General features: G+C 27.3%; 3 protein-coding genes across 6 annotated transcripts; 1 reads left to right on the top strand and 2 right to left on the bottom strand.

The window, feature by feature from the left end:
- Positions 1-2,351: 2,351 nt before the first annotated feature.
- Positions 2,352-7,651, bottom strand: LOC132919255 (polyadenylate-binding protein 2). Of its 3 annotated transcripts, none has more exons than XM_060980676.1 (7): positions 7,300-7,651; positions 6,288-6,450; positions 6,085-6,217; positions 3,196-3,263; positions 2,932-3,126; positions 2,716-2,867; positions 2,352-2,648 (listed from the first exon to the last, which is right to left on the bottom strand). In XM_060980676.1, exons 2-7 carry the CDS (start codon positions 6,438-6,440, stop codon positions 2,609-2,611), a joined length of 741 nt encoding a protein of 246 aa, XP_060836659.1. In that variant the 5' UTR covers positions 6,441-6,450; positions 7,300-7,651; the 3' UTR covers positions 2,352-2,608. The 3 variants fall into 3 exon arrangements, with proteins under 3 accessions (XP_060836659.1, XP_060836666.1, XP_060836676.1); XM_060980683.1 differs by lacking the exon at positions 7,300-7,651 and adding an exon at positions 6,976-7,183; XM_060980693.1 differs by lacking the exon at positions 7,300-7,651 and adding an exon at positions 6,580-6,927.
- A 575-nt stretch (positions 7,652-8,226) lies between these two features.
- Positions 8,227-13,090, top strand: LOC132919247 (E3 ubiquitin-protein ligase TRAIP-like). Its single transcript, XM_060980664.1, has 9 exons — positions 8,227-8,549; positions 9,531-9,654; positions 9,946-10,161; positions 10,221-10,379; positions 10,456-10,566; positions 10,625-10,759; positions 10,829-11,009; positions 12,444-12,560; positions 12,653-13,090. Exons 2-9 carry the CDS (start codon positions 9,536-9,538, stop codon positions 12,941-12,943), a joined length of 1,329 nt encoding a protein of 442 aa, XP_060836647.1. The 5' UTR covers positions 8,227-8,549; positions 9,531-9,535; the 3' UTR covers positions 12,944-13,090.
- LOC132919238 (voltage-dependent calcium channel subunit alpha-2/delta-3) lies at positions 12,981-20,912 on the bottom strand. 2 transcript variants are annotated; one of them, XM_060980641.1, is made up of 28 exons: positions 20,718-20,912; positions 20,558-20,639; positions 20,365-20,478; positions 20,004-20,295; positions 19,812-19,943; positions 19,362-19,618; positions 19,176-19,295; positions 18,767-18,986; positions 18,514-18,650; positions 18,276-18,416; positions 17,888-17,977; positions 17,657-17,740; positions 17,188-17,262; positions 17,007-17,114; positions 16,865-16,939; positions 16,380-16,530; positions 16,243-16,294; positions 16,004-16,164; positions 15,895-15,936; positions 15,732-15,822; positions 15,551-15,652; positions 15,340-15,452; positions 15,121-15,269; positions 14,804-15,055; positions 14,317-14,416; positions 14,098-14,251; positions 13,319-13,529; positions 12,981-13,217 (listed from the first exon to the last, which is right to left on the bottom strand). In XM_060980641.1, the coding sequence occupies exons 1-28, from the start codon at positions 20,819-20,821 to the stop codon at positions 13,125-13,127; spliced, it is 3,702 nt and encodes a 1,233-aa protein (XP_060836624.1). In that variant the 5' UTR covers positions 20,822-20,912; the 3' UTR covers positions 12,981-13,124. The 2 variants fall into 2 exon arrangements, with proteins under 2 accessions (XP_060836624.1, XP_060836634.1); XM_060980651.1 differs by lacking the exon at positions 18,276-18,416.
- Between the last annotated feature and the right edge of the window lie 151 nt (positions 20,913-21,063).

Raw genomic sequence — 21,063 nt, 5'->3', positions numbered from 1 at the left:
CTGCCCAATTACGCCGTATGGTGAGAACCCCTACAGTCGAATAACGACGGTGTCTGACGTGGGTAAAAAACTACTGATCCCGCCGGTGGGAGTGTTGTGTTATATTCACAAGTGGTAAAATTTACACAAGTAATAATAACAATAATAACATCAAAGACAGTTGGGCCCCCCCGTTTCCTGATAAACTGGTGTGAATAAGTCCGGAAATTTCCCGAATTTTCCACCCAACCATCGCGTTGCCGTGCGTGCGTGCCTCTTTGCCCTCCTTAAAATTTTCTTGTAATTTTTCTTACACTGGTTGGGGTTAATTTTATACGAGACTCGTTTTAATTTAAAAAATTTATCATTTTTTAAGCTCAATCATTAGATTTTTTTCCTCGGCATAACTTTAAAACATTGTTTTTTAGAACATTTAAACCTGTTTCCTGATAATTACTATTCATCTGTTCCATTTATTCAAACTAAACTTTTTATATTGTAGTAAATTAATTTATTTTATTCAAAAACTGTAACATTAAAATGTAGATTTATATTAGCTATACATTATATTAATATAATACCTACAACTTATATATTCTGATAGAGTACCTCAATTAGGAGACTTCTTCACTCTATTATTTAATATTTTCGTATTATTATTTATTACTATTTTATTAATATTGAACTTATTATTCAGCTCTAAGACAAGTGTCCTAGTAAATAATTATAATTAAAAAAATATGTTAATGCTCTGCTATACATTAGTTGACGAGTAGGTCACTTTTATAGGCGTGTTAAATTTGAATTTAAATCATATTATATGCATACCTAACCGGCTGGCGGGCGGCGATAGTCAATGCGTTGATTGGTTGGATAAAAGGTGAGCGCTGTCGCGTAAGGGGACAACTAAATAAAAATTGTTATAATATAATAAGGTCAGTAAAAGGTCCATAAATATATTAAATATGTGTAAAATAATAAAATACTTATATATTATATACTACATCATTATACAACTACAATACATACTAAAAATAATTTAATATGTCTATGTACGAAGCCTTTATTTTAACTTAGCTGTTACCTGTATTGACTAAAACTCAAGGCCGGATTGGACAAATTCGGTTCACCGAGTTTCAGTGTGTAAAATTTGAAATTAATTATAAAACATTATGATCTTGAACATAATATCTTAGCTTATTATTTAATATAAAGTATACAGTATACAAGAGCGTTTTTAACGTTTGCAGTTGCTTTTCACTTTATATATATATATTATGTAAAAAGTGTTATGTTAGATTTCTATATTTCTAATGTACATTATTTATGTATAATATTAGTTGCAATTGTATTCCTGATTTGTCTAGGGTCTACTATTAAAGCGCAAAGCTGATTTTAATTATTTTTACATGACTGTCAAAGTTGTACACGATCATTATTAATTCATATCTATAATACCTAGTGGTTTATGTCTATTATTGAATAATTGGTAAAAAAAAACCGTTATTTTTACAAAAACATCATTAAATCAATAACAATTAAGTTTAGGAACTATAAATGAATGTTTATTAACATATTTATCATTATTTTGGTAACTATGCCAACGAGTTTACCGTAGTCCATAAGGATATGCCTGGAAGGACAAATGGAAAGAACAATGCGCACGTTAATATTATGTATAAGAATTTCTTGTAGGATTTAATTTGAAATATAAAAAAGTGGTATAGATAATAAATGCTGACACAAACATGTACTCTCTGGGGTGACCGGGTTTCTTTAAAGAAATAAACATTTGTTTACAAGACAACTTAAAATTCAATTTTTAAATACAAATTTAATCTCGCATTTTACCCATCTATATAAAGGAAAGTAGGTAATAAAAACACGGTTTTATTTGTTTTGAATCTTTTGTTTTTTTTTCGTTTATTGTTTTTGTCATCATATTTTGATTGATCAACTCTTTTTTTTATGGCTTATTTTTTAAATATGTTTTCATTGCTATTGCACGAATATTTTCTTTGGTTATATTTTTCTTATTTAAAAAAAAACGTATTTTTCAGATTCACACAATCTTTATACATATTTGACATTTTTAGGTTATAAATAAACCTACATAAAAATATGTAGTACAATATTTACATAAAAAACACAACTTGTTTCAAATTTAGAAAAATAGTGAGTTAAAATAATTTAAAAATATCTAGGTATAATAAAACTTATAGCTAGGCACATACGAAGTTTTCAAACCTTAAGATCTAATATAATGGATATATTATTCTAAAATAGTACATTAAAAATTAATTTGAAACAGACAATGTAACTAGATAGAATAATATAAAATGAATAATTTTATAATTCATTGCACAGTCATATGTAGTACACAATATTTTTTTTATTTCCAATTAGTTATTACAGGCTATAATTAATAATATTAAATCCAATTTTCAATCAAAAATAAAAACTTAAGTTAATACATTCCCATTAGCTCATTAAGGCTATGAAATTAATATTTGGATGTATGTACAAAAGAAATTACTTTTTATTTTAAAAAGCCTTATGTTAGAGCTTCTTAATTTTTAAATATTGATGGTTCCCACCGATAACTGTAGCGATGGATTTATTGTGAACGTCAGTAAGGATAATACATCGCTCTTCTGGAATAACCACCTCTATAAACAAATTTATAAAATCAAACATTAAAATTTTTTATTGAATTTGAATTTTTTAAATTTATACCTTGGTCTACGAGATGGCCTGTAACCACCATAAAATGATGACTGTGCACCACCACGCGACATTGGACGACCTCGGAACATAGCTCTACCCCTAGATGCTACTGGACGATTTGTAGTGCTTATCCCAGGTTTATTAGTTCTTTTTGGATTAACCTATAAAAAAGCACAAGCATTTAAAAATAATATATCTCATTAAATTTAATTATATATATCTTACTTTAATTTGACGACCCCTGAATAAAGAATCATCCATTGCCATGGCTGTATTAACAGAATCCATGTCAGCAAATTCAATATATGCAAACCCTTTTGGGTGACCATCAAATTTATTACACAATATGGTAACTCGATTTATTGAACCACAGCCATGGAAATGAGTTTCCAATTCCTCTGCTGTTGCTGCATAGTCTACCTAAAATTTTAAAACAAATACCTCATGGTATAAAAAATTCAATAACTCTATCATCAAAGATATACTCACATTACCAACATAAACAGATCTAGCATCAGCTTCAGCTTTTTCCTGCTCCGATAAATTATAAGTTGCACCTGAAAAATAATATTAATATTTTAATATAAATAATAAATAAAAAATAAGAAAATTTATAAATTATAATTTTATTCTAAACCTTTTAAAGTTTATTAAGTAATTCTCACTTCTTAGTGAAAAATAATAAATACTTTAGCTATTGTTAATTAATTAAAATAAAATAATTGTCAATCATTTAATAATATTAATTTTCTTTATTCTGTCATGTAGATTTAGTAAGTGATAATTTTAACATTATTATTAGTATCACATGTGGAGATCTACTATATTTTTGTTCCTCAAGTTTGTAAAATAAAACGGCCAAAAAGACTATTTTATTGAGCTTAAGAGGTTAATTATTATGATCTTAAATACATTTTTAATCAAACATATTAACTTAATTTTAAATAAAAAAAATCATATTTCAGTGTAAAAACAGTACGATAATGTATTGTTAAGAATTTTATTTAAAGATATAAGTTTAATATAATATATTAATTAACACAATTTCTAAATTCTTTTTATTTGGTATTTAAAAAATACATACAAGCTAAAAATGTTAGGCGTGTAAGGTAGATTTAGTAAGTGATTGCTTTAAAATAATAACTTGCAAACACATGTGGAGATCTACTTTAATTTATTTTCCTCAAAATAGTTATAATAAAACAGCTATTTAACTATTTTAAAGAGCTTTTGAGGTAAATTATTAATATCTTAACTTGCTGCTAAGAATATTATATTCTAGAAATACAATCTTGAGAATCAAATATCTACTTCTAATTTAGTTAGAGCAAGTTTTTACATCTTTAAACATTTTTTATATATATATTACAATTTTCAATATTATTTGCAACTTCAGAAACTGAAAATAATTAATAAAAACAATAAAGAAGCATATTTCAAATAACATACAACCGAAATCAGAAAGTGTACATTGATTCATATTACATCATAGGAACAAGACCGTTTATTCATCATTTTAACGTTTAAAAACATATACCATTTTATAAAGTTTAATCTAACATTGCCAAAATCAGAAAGTGTACATTGATTCATATTACATCATAGGAACAAGACCGTTTATTCATCATTTTAGCATTTAAAAACATATACCATTTTATAAAGTTTAATCTAACATTGCCAAAATCAGAAAGTGTACATTGATTCATATTACATCATAGGAACAAGACCGTTTAATCATCACGTAGGCATTTAAGAAAGTTTAAGAATATCCAAAGGTTATATGTATATTGTATAAATAAGATCAAGTTCAGATTATTTGTAGTAATCATAAGTAAGTTATCATACGAACGAGACTAGAATTCATCATTAAATTGATCATAAATAATTAACGTAATTATATAAAATTAAAATGTGTAACCTGCATTTTGAATAAAACTATAAGCTACTGTTATTAAGTAAATTATTATAATTTACTTTATTTTTGTAAGTAAATTTAGTAAGTGTTTAATAAAATGTTTAATTATAAACACATGTGGAGATCTACTACATTATTATTCCTCAAACAATTTGAATAAAATAGCTAATAAACTATTTTAAAGAGCTTTTGAGGTATTTTTATTTTTAAGGATAAATTATTTAAGCAATAATTCAATGAATCAATTGTCTGTTTTTTACATGGTTAATAACCTAAAACACTGATTAAGACATTGTTAAGTAGATTTAGTAAGTGTTTAATAAATTGTTTAATTATAGACACATGTGGAGATCTACTACATTATTATTCCTCAAAAAATTTGAATAAAATAGCTAATAAACTATTTTAAAGAGCTTTTGAGGTGTTCTTATTTTTATGGATAAATTATTTAAGAAATAATTAAATGAATCAATTGTTTGTTTATACATGGTCAATAACCTAAAACACACTGATTAAGAATACTATTTAGAGGACATCATACCAACATGTGTTGTCTTTGTCTAACAAACGTATAACATGTAGAATTTTCATTCAGCAGGATCAATTTTGTGTGATTAGCTTAAATATTAGTTAAATGACCTATTATCAAACTTAAAGGTGAGAACATCATCTATGTTCTCTCGTTGGCTTTTTACAATATTTTAATTTTAAAAGTGAATTATGAGCATTTTTACACACAACTCACTTAAAATGAAATAACTGATAAAACCCAACGAGAGAACACAGATAATCTTCTCGTCTTTAAGTTTGATAATAAGTCATTTCATTCTAATATTTAAGTAAATCACACAAACTTGAACCTACTGAATCAAAATTTGCCATGTTATACATTTGTAAGGCGAAGACAACAAATGTGGGTGTGACGTCCTTTTAAATAAAATGAACCAGTGTTTAATCTCAAACACATGTGGAGATTTACAAATTTTTGATTCTTTAACGCCTCTGAGGGTACTATGAATTAGTTAAAATAACCAAGTACTAAATTTTAAAATTGTAATTTGTGATAAAAATCATTATTGTACATTTATAATTGTAAGCTGTTGAGCAGATTTAGTAAGTGTTAATAAAATTAATTATTTCTAAACACATGTGGAGATCTGCTCAGTTTTGTACCTCAAAATTAAAAAGCAAAACAGCTATAACGCAATAGTGCAGAGCTTTTTGAGGATAATGTTTAGATTAATTTTAATATGAATAACATAAGATTGTTTTTAACATTTAATCAATAATTTATTAAAAGTTTGAATACATAAAGAAAGTTATTGATTTGCAGATCAATGTATAAATTATAGACAAATTGTTTGTTATCATACAAAAACCATGGAAACAACTACCTATTAGTTCTTAAGAAAATATTAAATTACAAGCATTACAAGTAAAGAAAAAAATAAAAGTTAACATACTTGTTTTCGAGCAATTTGGAGAAGACAGTACTGGTGTGTTTGACATTTCTTGATCTACTTGTGATTGTAATTTTTTTAACTTTTCAGCTTCTTCTTCCATTTCGCGTACACGAGCTCTGATTACTTCCAAATCCTAAACAAACAGTCATGTTAGAATGCAGTTGAAATACACATGATACACATTATGAACAAATTAAACTTACAGAATCTGCTGATGCTTGAGAATCGACATTATTTGATTGACCATTTTCAATTAAATCAAAAGACATGCTATTTTCTATACTAATTTGTGTGTTGTGTTCTTCGGATGATAAATCAATACCACCTTCTAACAGTTGGTCATCTAAGTCTGCCATGGTTGATTAACTAAAAAAAATATATAAAAAGGAACATTGATCAGATACCTATTTGTAGAAGGTTCAAAATATCAAGTAATTTGTTGATAATATTATCAAAACGAATATACCTATTTTATTGAAAAAAAAAAATAATAACCTAAAAATATTAAATAATTAAGACAACACGGCCCCCTGCAAGCAGAATTATTCGGTTTTAAAAGTATATAAATTTCCTGTGAACTGTACAACGGTCAACATGTTATAATATGATAATGATTGCAACAGTTTTGATGCACATTGAGAATGAATTAATAATGCATCAAAAACCAAACTGTTCAACTAACATCGCGGACTAAGCTATAAATTTAAAAATAAAAACTGTTCCGACCAGACGAAATGACCGTTAGAAATGTGCAGAAAAACACCAAAAACAGAATAAATTGACATGCTAACCGATTTCGGTCGCGGATTTTCCTAGAAGGGTGCCTAGCGGCTCTCGGCAGTGGCCGATGGGAAAGCGTAGGTACCCACGACTACCGAACACCTAACCTACCTAGGGGCGTAACACGGCGGAACGCATCGAAATCGCGTACAGTCTACGGATCGGAACGAAAATTGTGAGACATCACTCGAAAACGTTAAACCACCGTCGCAATTAGGGACACCGGAAAAGGGCTTGTGAACCCGTTAAGCGGCATCCACAATTACCACCATTCAGATCGGCGGTCAAAAGCTGCAAGCCTGCAAATGGCCGCCGTCATCGGTCTCTCGCGACTAGCTGTTCTTAACTTCGCCCGGTAACCGAGTCGAATCGGCAACCATACCGGCGGGCGGACGTAGGAGTGCCCGGTAATACGGTTATTGGTCAGGTACTTACACAGCGTCCGGTCCGGATGGAAATGGATGAAAAATTCGATTAGGTGGTGCGGTCGTCCACTGGCGAAACACTCGTCGTTACGGGACGCGGCGGTCGTCTGCCGGCAAACCAAACGGGGGGAACCGGGAAATATAAAAAACACACAAACAAGATACAAATACAAAACACACAGCGAAAACGTAACGACTAAAGACTAGAAGAGTGACGACGAGTTAAATAATAGCTATGACACTATCAAAGCGTCAAAAGCAAGTACGCGAAACCGGCCGTAAAAAACAGTTGTGTACACCGAACACCGAAATATTGTGTTACAGTCGTTACAAACCACAGGAGTTCCACACACACACACACACGTACACACACACACGTACACACACACACGTACACACACACACGTACACACACACACATGGACGCGCGCGCACGTTTACGCGAACATTTATCACAATTTATTATATTCTTTATAGAGTAATAATTTTCACGATAAACAAATGTCTGTATCAGTAAAGTTAGTATATAATTCCATAATCCAGTACGACCAACGTTTTACTCTCTTTCCAGTTGGATTATTGGATTGGACATTAAAATCATTAAATAAACCGATACAAACCGTACGGCGTACGTCATATAACTCATGACAAAATATAAGAATAAATTTTGTTACGATATAACGAAAATAAAGTTACCACAAGTTTATAATGTATTATATTATGGCCTACTACAATGGTGAATAATTACCGTCAAGTGTTTTAGTTAAAACCGAATTTATTATTTCTCTAGTTCAAATAAAGCGCATACCATAGATTTGAGACGGACGTTCAACGAACATTTCGTTCGTTTTTGTTTTAGACACACTGTGTCCGTGCGAGTTATCAACATCGGTTATCATGTTCCTTCGGAAGCGCTATCTAAAATCCATATTATATTATTTATATTATTATTTATTAATAGCAAGTTTTTTAATTATTATTTTGGACAATACTTATTTGGAGTCCAAAAGGCAAAAAGCTTGATGTAGATTTTCTAAATGTCAATGTCTCGTAGTCGTATCTAATCCTTTTTTATTCCTCCAAACGAACGTAAATCACAAACTAATCTCAATATCTTTCAATAACATTATAATTAAGTAAATATTAGTGTTTTTTTTAATCGTTTTAAACGTGCTCTTAGAATACGACATGTACTCACTACCCATTGTGACGACTCGGATTAAGTCTTGATTTTGGACTTGACCCAATAAATCTATTAAGGTATGCAACGTCAAAACTATTTTGCACCAAATTAACCAACAAAAATGCAAATCACTAATTCTATAGATTTATACTACAAGTATTCCTTTTTGTTTGCTTAAATTATACAAAATACTATAAAAATTTATATTTTCTTATATCATTTATTTTGTGATTTGTTATCCATATCTGAATATAGCTTGTTGGGCTCAAGTAATATTACTTAACCTATACCAATTTTATGAATGAACCTGTATCAAATAATGTTAATCTAAAATATAATACCAACCTTAGAATTTTATTTAAAAATAACATTAAAATTGAAAAATTGTAGGCAGGCCAATAGTAAGATTTCCATTTTATTTATGTAATACATATTATTATTTAAATTGGAAATGTTTTTTTTTTTTTAAATACAGCAATGACTAACTTAAATGATACTCAAATCTATTTGTTGACAAAAATCAAAAAACCCAAAATAAAATTTGGACTCAACATAAAAAAAAAATGTATATATATTTTTTAGAAGTGTGATACATTTTACAGCCTGTGAAATTATCTAAAGTAAGCCATCCCGGCATAATAATTAATAACTACCAGAACTACTCGTCTAATTTCTTTTTACTACACTATGTAAGATATATCTTAGAGCACACCCTTATATTTTGTTCAGAGTGCAATCGACTGCTTTTGAGACGAGTTACCAAATCATTAGATTTTATAAATTTTTCATGTCACACATTTTTGATAAATTTGTCTAATTAATTACTATCCATAATAAGTAATGACTAAATAATTCAATAAAACTTATTTTGCTATTTATAGATTTCAATTATATTAATCATAAATTAAAGTACAAATAATTTTCTTTTAAAATTCACTTCTATGGTAAAAGTCATAAAACTTAAATACCAAATGTTTGACTTGTGAATACTTGACCATTTGGCACTTAAATATATTGTATATCAAACATATTTTAACAATTCATTTTCTTTTTTCAAGCAACAATGTTAGCATCTTGTTCAATATGTGGCGATTGTTTCACCGGAATTCATCCTGAATCAGTTCATTCAACACCTTGTGGTCATGTTTTCCACTATGAATGTCTCATGACATGGATTAAAAGGTATTGTTAAAGTTTAAGATTAATGATTCTATAAAAAGTATATTTTAATTGTTCTTTTAAGAATATACCAGATATCTACTTAATATTTTTGCTAGGTATTTATTTATCTGCCTTAGTTACCATATGATATTGATTACAGCATATTATAACTGAGTATTACTATAAGTATATTATAGTAGTAACCCAGTAGTAATATGTATAATTTCCAGTTTTTAGTATAATATTCCTCCTTAAAATTATATTTATAATTAATCATTTGTATAACTATTGCTTTACTTTTATCATTTTAAGATCACAAACATGTCCACATTGTCGGTCAAAAGTAACTGAAAAACAAATTATAAAGCTATATTTTCACAACAATTCAAATTTAAGTATTAAAGAAGATATATCATCATTGACACACCAAGTGCAGTCACTTACATATGAAAATACTTTGAAGAATGAAGAAATAAAAAATTTGTTAATTATAACCAAAAAAGAAAAGGAACAACTAATTTCATTAAAGTAAATGGAAAATATTTTATTTATATTTTTTCTAAATAATATATTCATTATATTTACAGAAAACATGTTAAAGATGTAGAAGACAAAATACGAGGTCATCAAACATTTGTATCCAGTTTACAAGAAAATATTCGTTTTCTTAAATCTGAATGCAAAAAATCTACTTCCTACAAACTTGAAGCTGAAGAATTAAAAAAAGATTTGGAAAAATACCAATCGTAAGACAACTTTTCTAATCTATGAAGTTTTAGTAGTAAATAAAATATTTCATTCAATATTAAATTTCAATTGCAGAATAAACAATATATTATATGGAACACCTGCAGATTCTCAAGAAGCCGTATGTTTGTTAAAAAAAAAGACTGATATTCAAACTCTGTGTTTACTCATAACTTCTTTTAAAAAGTATGATATTTTAGTTTAAAATTGCGTATAATTTTATTAACCAATAATTGTTTTGTAGAGAAATTCAAACTTTAAAAGATAGTAATAAAGATTTGGAAACTAAGTTTTCACAACGCGTTAATAAATATATGGAACTTAAAAGACATTTGTGTAATGTAAATGCAAAAGAATCCATGAACAGCCGAGTAATGGAGTATGTAATTTATTTAATAATAATAATCTTTAATGTATTTTTATTAGTTCCTATTAATTTATTTTTTAGAAAATTAAAATCAGAAATTACCGACCTTGAAGCAGAAATTGTAAGACTACAAAAGAAATGTGCAAATTTAGAATCTCTGGTGCAAGCAAATGATAATACTCCAAGAAGAACTGAATTATGTAAAAGAATAATACATGAAAGTCCAGCTCCAGAGTTGACTGTTACTCCAAGCTTAGAAAAAGTATATAAAGTGAAATCTATTATTTAATTAAACAATTCTTAAGAGGACGCTTCATCAGCATGTATTGTCTTTGTCTTACAAACGTTCAACATAGTAAAAACTGTTCCACACAGACAAGAATCACTAGAGCTCTATTCCAAGTCAAACAACCCAATTTGCACCCTATAAAAAAGAAAGCATTGGCTGTGCAACATTGTTTTTATTCATTGACATTACTAATATCAAAAAAGTTCTTATTGTTTCAAAATCTATTATTTTTGTGTTATTCAAACTTGAATAACTTTTTTTGTTTGTAGTTGTAATATCAGAAAAATTAAAATGATGTCGCAATCTAAAATCTCCTCTTTCTAGTGTGAAAATTTGATTGAGATGTCCTTGCCTACGTAAAATAATTTTTGTTGTATATTTATAAGATGGTGACAATGCATACAGGTGAAGGGTCAAATAATTATTTAAAATTTTAGTATAATAATTTCTTTTATATAAGAAAATTAGTAGTGTTAGTTAATAAAAATATGTTGATTGAATATCAAATAGCTATGATTGAAAATTAGTTATATACTAGTAATCAGTGGTGGCTCATGCTATGGGGCATATACCCATGTACCCCACCTACAAAATTGAAAAAAAGAAGAAGAATTTATGTTAAATTAAAATTAATAAGTATTTCTTCCATCATAATATAATTGGTAATATAAATAAATGTATTAAATACGAGCGCTCTTTCGTATTATACGTACATACTTTATTATATGGGTATTGGGCGGCCTCGATAGCCCGACCAACAATACTAGATTTCTCCCACTTCTCGTCATGGCACAAATTAATATGGCGTTGCCGGGCACAATCTGATTTTGCCCAGTTTTATTTTTATTATGATTTTGTTTGTTTTATCTTATCGTCAAGACAATATTTAAAAAATCAACAGGAATTGGTGTTAAGTTCAAAGTTGTGATAGTAGAGAACGAGAGAAATATTTGTTCCTCACCTTCAATGAACCCCATGAGCCGCCACTGCTAGCAATATAGTTCAAATATTAATTTAATGATTATTTTAAGTTGCAAACTTTTGAAAGATGTAACTTAATATTATCTTTTAAAGCTTTCAACACCAGTGACACATCATTGCACATTCTATATGTAAAATAGAAAATGCCATTATGTGTCATTACTGTCTTATTAAAAAATATTTTTTTTTATTAAATACCACTGATGTGTTTGTCCATCATTAATTTTAAACTAATAATAAAAGCTACATTTATATAACAACATTTAAGTACAATAGAAATTTACACTTATATGTATCAGTAGTCCATTAGAATTATATTTAAATTTGTTAGATTTCTGTTTTTAAAGAATTTTAGAAGATTATTAATTAACAAAATAAATAAATTATCAACCCTTAAAATTAGTCCATGTATAACTATTTGTTTAGGGTATAAAAACAAATATATACTCTCCAGAAAATTCAGTTTCCTCTACAGTACAACCTAAAGGACAATTAAAGCCATACAGTTTAAACAACAAGACAGAACAGTCATCATCACAATCTGTAAATATATATTGATAACTATTAAATGAATAATAATACTAAACATATTTTCTAGTATACTCCCTGAAATTAATACTTATATTATTGTTAAGGTTAACACATTTATGCCTAAAAGTCCTCGACGACTAATTGGATTTATGAGACCGCCTTTAACTACTAAATCAGTAAGTGCAAATTATGTATCAAAATCTATGGCTTTTTCAAGTAGTTCAGATGAAGAAATATATGATGGTCTTGGTGGCCGTTCAAAACCAGATGTGTACCCTAGTCGACAGAAACCAGTAATTAAAAAGCGAAAATTAGTTTCTAATTTTAAAAAAAAACCACCACCATCAAATGGTAATACAACATTGGATAGTTTTTTATCTGCTGAAATTCTTTAATAATGTATCTTTACTAAAAAAAAAAAACATGTATAAGTTTAATTTTTATAGTATTTATTTGACAATATATTAATATTTATTATGTTCAAATAACAATATTAGAATTCTTGTAAGTACATTAATAATATATTTTTTTTCTTTAATTAATGAATTGCAGTTTGTCGTTAAAATGTAATTCAATTTAAATATGTAAACATAAATTGCTCATTATCATTACAGACATTATTGTTGATTTAATAATATTACATTTTGAACACACTTTGGTGTTTGGCTCCTAAAAAACATAATCAAGTATTAAAAGAATTGCTAAGTATTTTTAATATGAATTAATAATTAAATAATATATTGATATTTAATTAGTAACAAATATATTACCTCTGGATGGCTATTATAACATCCTCCCAGTTTCCGTCTATAAAAAGAGTTGAGATTCAGTTTGTTACAACTATGATCTGTAATTATACCTGATGTATTTTTATACTCCACTTTAACTGGGTTAACACTCAAATGACTTTGACTGCTTTCTGCATTTTTCACAACAACGAGAAGTAAGTTTGAATGAGCTATACGTTTTACAAAAAATGGCCTAAAAACGTTTAAATATACATTAAGAGGATGCCATACCCGCATGTAACCTCTGTCTTACTAACGTACATCATAACAACATTTCGTTTAGCAGAATACATTTTGTGATATTAGCTTTAATATTAAAGTAAATTTACCTATTATCAAATTTAAAGGTAAGAATATTATCTAGACAATGACTTATGATTTTATTGATATTATTTTAAAGTGAGTTATGGACATTTTAAAGTTGCAATATTTTACATAGCTGTTACTCACTTTAAAATAATAATATCATTAAAAGCATATGTCATTGTCTAGATAATATTCTTACCTTTAAATTTGATAATAGGTCAATTTACTCTAATATTAAAGCAAACATCACAAAATGTATTCTGCTGAACGAAATTTTGTTATGATGTACATTAGTAAGACAGAGACAACACATGCGGGTAATATTAAGTACTATGTATTAAGAATATTACCCCCCCCCTGCTTATTGCTTCTAGGTTTAAGATATAATTTTAGTTAACTGAAATGGTTAGTTTATGGTAGTAAATTTAATGCTAATGTTATTATACAAGACTAACCTTATAGTTGATCCAGCTGGTGGTGGAGCATCAAATCCTTCAGCACTAAGGTGTTCATGTTGCAGCATAAACAAATCGGCTTTTTTATCGCAGGGTTTATTGATAATTTTATATTTTTCTGAATTTTTATTGGACATTGCATCATCTACATACCCTAATAGTTAATAAATATAAGATGAGTTAAAATGCTTTGCATCATATAGAAGTTTTAATTATTACCTTCATTAATTGACCATACATGGATGAAGTTGCCTTCAATTAATAACCAAAGTAAATTCATCAAGAACATTTTTAAACTCGTATACACTATATAAAATGGCTATAAAAATAACATTAAATGTTGATGTTATTAAAAGACTAAGTCTATTTTTAAATCTTAATAAATATTAATAAATTATAAGTATCAAATTAAATTTAATACTATAATTTATCAACCTAACAATTTGCAACTAGTCAAAGGCTATGAAGATATTGTCTTCTAGTATTTGAACTGTATTTACTAAATATTTATTTTTTAAAATTGTAATTATTTACATTATGAACATAATTTCTGTACACAATTTAGTAAATCTAGTTATTTTTAATATTATTTTTACCAGGTTTGTCTTGAAATATATAAATTAATTTGGCTTCTTTTTACACAATGGTAATGTTATATGCTATAATTGATTTTAACTAGTAGTACATGAAATTGAATTTAAATTACTGTTAATAAGTAGGAAGATGCACTTGAGGCTGGTATTCTCTCTTTGCACAAAGCTTGGTAATCAAACATAGGTATACGCCTAAATATTTTTTTTGATATCATTGTTTCCATAATAACTCCAGTACTCTTTAATTCTGTTTGTGCAAAAAATCTGCCAGTATCTGCTGATATTTCTGATAGTACAACGTATCCATTTTCATCAATTATATAACAATCAACATGGTCAGATGTGCATGGTAAACAACTTGGACACTAAAAATTACTAAAAGTTAATAAAAATAAATCAATACCAAGATGAATAAAAATAAACTGTTAACATTTTCATTGGTTTGTGTGATTTCCATAAAGCGATCATAAAACTTCTTGTGTAACATTTCATATCCAACTACTGATCCCGGTGCTTCATTATTTTCGTCCTCAACAAATATAGCATGACTGGCAGTGATTTTTAGTTTATCATTGTCTCCTATTCATAGAATATGGATACAAAAGTTTGTTAAATAATTTTATTAAAATATCCATGGAAAACTGATTACCAGAATTAAAAGGCACTGAAAAAACAAATGCTTGCGGGTTAAGATTACGATATAATACTGGACGTTTATACCAAACTTCCTCAACCGAGCGGTTATGAACATCACCAAACTGTCTAAAATTAAATTCATAGAATTATTAATTTTTAATTTTTTTTTTAGCAAATATTGATGGAAAAAAAATAATATTTTTTATTCTGTATGTTGTACATACAATTCACCTTCAGCCAGATCCAGTATATGTTGCCATCTACTTAACCCTCCTTGAGTTGCCAAAAATCTGACACTAACATTATATTGATTTACATAATGTTTCCTAAGGATCAAAATAGTTCATTAAGAGTATTAAATTGTTAATTCAGAAGACAAAATCAATACTTATTTTTATAACTTACTCAAATTCTGATGTAGGATTCCAAGTTGAATTGTATAATGCATGTGTTATTTTTGCATCAAAAAATAATAGTTGCATTAATTCTTTATCGCCTGAAATAGTGAAGTTTGAACAAAATTAGCAAAATAAATTATTTTTTTTAATTATATTTTTTATTAACTTACAATAGAATTCATCTATGTCTATAGGTTTTCTGTCACATTCCCCTATTTACCATAAAATTAAATTAAATCAACTGGAGGTGTTTTATTATAAAAATGTAATTGCCCTTACGTCTATCGAAATCATCCATTGAAATATTTTCAAAATTTGAAGCTGGATATTGCTCTCTCCATTCCCAATCAGGAGAAAATATTTTTTCCATAAAATGAAGCAATTTATCTTCAGGATTTTCAAATTTTCGCTCTGATGAATGAAAATAATCACAATACACCCTAAAATGTTTATACAGTGAAAATGTATAAATTATGTTTATATAAAATTGAAAAGAGCACATATCAAAATCGTATTACCAGTTTGGATGAATTTTCCATTTATCTTGAAAATATTTATCAAATGGTTCATCTTAAACATATAATATTATTTATCAATAATTACTTTTTAGTATAAATATATTTTACAAACATTCCTAAAATATTATAATATTTACCTTTTTCTATTGATTTATTAATTTCATCACCAGCTTTAATCCAATTATTACCATAAGATGCAGGTAACACTAAACCAAGTGTAAAAGGCCCTTCTATTTTTGGATCTAATGCAGTATAATGATAATTACGAACTTCAGATCCAACTCGTCTCTAAATAAAACTTGACTTTAATTTATTCTTATTATTAATTATTTATTATTTATTGGAGTAAAACTTCTTTATAGGGAGTATAAAAAAAAAAAAAAAACGGCGGTCGGGTACGGTTGGGCTGTCTCGACCGAAAATTCATACAAAGCGGTCCAGCTGTTTAGGAGCCGTTTTGTAATTAAAAAATATAGTTCTATTGAAAATAAAATTATAAAGTGTATTGTTTTTATTTTATTCCAATACACACCTAATATCAGTTGCATGACTGAAAGAAGTTTAACTTCATCCGCGCGTACTTGTTACACACAGTTTTTTTTATTAATTAATATTTCTTTACCATATTGTCATAGTGAAACTTAATGCTTAAATTTTCCATGGATCCACGTTTGTGATTTACAATTGCTTCTCGTAACTACTTAAAAAACAATATATAAATATTACATGTATTCAAATTTCAAATAATTAATATCACTTCGTACTTGAATTATATCTTGATGTGGTTGTCTTGGATCTTCATCATTATCATCCAACATTTCTAGTTCGGTTAGATCAATACTATTGTGATTATCTTTAAGAATACCATCTTCCTTTAAATCACATTTTGTTAAAAAATTAAATTTTAGCTAAATATTTATATTCATATTGAATATTTTTACTTACAACAGGTCTTAATTTAGGATGAAAAAGCACATATCCATTATTTGTAACAACAAATGCATAGCCATTTACACCAATCTAAAATATCAAAAACAAATTAAGAAAATTACCAATTTATAATTATTTTAGCTTTAAATATAAATAAATATCTATGTAGCCAAAAAATGTAAAACAAACAATTAATTTGAAAAAGTACTAATTAATTAAAAGAACACCACACAGTCAAAATGTTTCAATTTTATAATGAACATTTTTTATTTAGTCTTATATTTGTATTCTGTAGCATTCTTAGTTCTATCCCTCAAAAACTTTTTTTTTTTTATATAATTTAATGGGTAATCGAGCAACTGCCAAGTAATAACAATAGTACTTATGAAGATCCATTTAAAAGTTAATTTGAATAAGAAATTCTTAAAAACTGTATTCTATTAATCATTTTTACAAATATAATTTATACTTCAATTACACATACTTTGTAAGGCAATGTTAATTTTTCAAACTCAGCAATTGGTACATCAGTTCCAGCTACACCGAGTAAATCACCTTTAACTCCATTCTAAAATAAAATAAATAAATTTTTTTTTTTAATAAAACACAAGTTCATTGTAAGTAATACTTAGTAAGTAGTATGATTATTGAAAATTAAAAAAATGATCATTACTATACTATAGCTTTAAACTGAAAACAAATAAATTAAACCAACCTTATTTTCTTCCCTTTTTTTATTGAATATTGGTATAGAAATAGCAGTCATTGGTCTATATTCTTGATAATTTCCATCCTCATCTATACTCTAAACAACAATGTTAGAACATTATAAGGTATTCAATAAAATAAAAATGTAAAGCCAATACTATGATAAAGTGGTAACAACTTTGGATTTCACACTAGGTAACATTCCTAAAGGTATATTTAAATACACTATAAATATTAAAATATATAATATAGTTAATATACCAACGTCCAACATTAATGGTTATAATATACATTTACTACTAATTAATATTGTTTTGTTTATTTTAAAGGATTGGAACTACCAAGTTTAATATTTAGGATTTTGGGTTGGATAGATACTGATTAACACGAGTTACCTCAGAATTCAATATCAAATATTTAGAATCCATTTTATGTTGGTTAGGGAATTGTTTTTGTTCATTCAAATTAGCAGCGAGATCACTCATCTGCTTATCAAAATCCATTGAATTTTGTAATGCACTTGTTACATATGGATCCTAACAAAATGCTCTTAACATTAATTATGATTGTGAACTATAACTTTAGTAATACAACTAGTAACTCATAATTACACATACAAAAGTTTTCACTTACAGAAATATCCATAAATGTATGCGACCATGTAACGGGATGTTTTTCAGCTTGTAACACTAGAGGTCTTGCCAAAACAGCAATGTATTTCAGTACACTTTCAAGTACTTCATCTTTTGAATGCACATGTGCAAAGCTACCTACAAATATAAAATAATTAATATTCTTTAACATTATAACCATTTTGTATATACACTATTTTATAATAAGTGTAATTAAAATTAAGTTAAGTTGATAATATAATCTTAACACATACCTCTATTTTCACAAGCAAGTCGTTCAAGTTCAGGTGTTGTAGTAATATCACGACCCATCATATAGGTGAATATGCGGACTGGTATATTTGTAAATTTATTGTCATCAATGCGATTGTACTTTTGTACAACATCAAAAAGTTCTTCATTAGGATCATCATCCGTGATCAACATAATCATTTGATTACATGTTTCCTCAGAACACCTATTATTATTTCTGTTCTAAAATAAAAGAATACTAAATAATATTGTACATACTGAGTGAAAGTCATACAGTAAAACCCCAAGACACTCTTTTTAAAAAGGATATTACCTAATAATTTTGTAAAAATTAAATAATTTTTCATGTTCCTTTTTATTTACCTGTTAGTATTTAATAAGTAATTACTGTAGTTTAAATACTATACTTACATTGGATAAAAGTTGAAAGGCTTCAATAAATGCTTTGCTGTAGTTTGCTGTCGAAGATGGTAATAACCTTGGATCTTCAATTATAGCTTTATGAAATGTGTAAAGATTTTCAGGAGTAGCCTACAATATAAAAACTATTAAATATACTAATCAACTTGAATAAACAATAATTTTTATTATTCTTACCTGAACTAATATTTCTTTAAAGCAAGTTACCAAGTAAGTAAAAACAGTATTAAAAAAAATAATATTAATCGAATCATCATTATTGAATGTTTTCAATAAAGATTTAATTACAAGCTGAGAAATTGATTGATGCATGCCATTCATGGAACCGGAAATATCTAATAAAATCACTACATCTTTTGAACAAGTTGCAGCTTGAATGTACCATGGTCGCAGGCGGGTGTCAAATACACTAGGTTTAGCTGACCATCTTATAGCTAAAAATATAATAATATTAAACATCAATATTTCATTGCTAAATTTATGATGTATTGATCAAATGGAAAAGATACACCCAGTACTCTCATTTCTCATTCTATCAATTTTATAATATTATAAAATAAAAATTTATACTTATGTATCAATATGGTTTATTGGTATATAATAATTAGAGCTTTAATATAATTTTACCAGGGTAATGACGCATAAATCCAGCTGTACTTCCAAAATATTGCCAAGAAAGAGATGGATCACTGCGATAATTTTGTAAAAACACTTCATCCAATTTTTCCGACCATTGTAAAGGTATTTGGACATGATGGACTGTAAATATTATTAATTTAGATAGAGGATCATAAAAACAATTAAAAGTACACGACATACGTTTTTCAAATAATATTGTCGGTAAATAAACTGCGCTGTAATCAGTATTAACAGATAATCCATAAAAATGATCATTTTTTGTCAGGTTCATTGTTTTGAAATCTAACTGAATAATAGTTTTCCCTAGATCCAAAGATATATTTGGTGCAGTTCGGTCTGAATCATCAGAATCATCAATACCTTCAACCGGTGAATACTTAGCATTAAAATAAGTATAGTTTGAAATCTCTTTTTCTCCGTAGAATTTCCATTCAAATTCTTCAGATAAACGTTCTGCTGCATCCATAAGACACTAAAACATTATTTTATAACTAACTATAGTAATAGAATTTAATTAGAACATAAAATTAAATTTATTTACAGATACAGCTGTCATTTTCAATCTTATCATACGATTCATTGCTGTTGATATGTTTTGTAAAAGTTGACTGGCATTTGTTCTAAACACATGTGTTTCATTCAATTTTTTGTAACGCTAAACACAATTTAGACTATAATTTATAAATGTTATATGCATGTAATACAAAACATAATTAATATTATCTAGTTTATACCAGTCGAATTTCATCAGATTTAGTTATATTTTGTCCCAGATACCATAATTCTTTGCCAAATGTCTCAGCCCAATTTTCCACCCTAAATTAAATTTCAAAAAGCAAAAACAATAAATGTTTGCATAAAGCAGAAAAAAAAATAACTGTAAGTATTACTTACAAAAGTTCTTCAAGACTACTCTTTTTATCATCTTGAACATCTATAGCATAAATAAAAAATACAACTGCAACAAGAAATGTACATACATTTATACAAATATTCATACTTGGAATATTTACTTTCTTTGCAAACCAATGTAACTACACATTTAAACAGTTTTGGTTTCAGCAAATTTTATAACCTTTAGGGATACACTCTTTAGCATATCTGTAATCTAAATATAGACACATATATTCCCACTCTTGGATAGTAGCCAATTAACTTTAGAATAAACTCCACTTTTATTAATTTAGATATTATAGACAAAATTAGATATTTAAACAATTTAATCATGCAATATTTTATT

This window comes from Rhopalosiphum padi, chromosome 1 (genome assembly GCF_020882245.1).
Source record: "Rhopalosiphum padi isolate XX-2018 chromosome 1, ASM2088224v1, whole genome shotgun sequence".
Lineage (NCBI taxonomy): Eukaryota > Metazoa > Arthropoda > Insecta > Hemiptera > Aphididae > Rhopalosiphum > Rhopalosiphum padi.
Note: the sequence above shows the minus strand (reverse complement) of the source record. Positions and strands in the feature narration are given on the sequence as shown.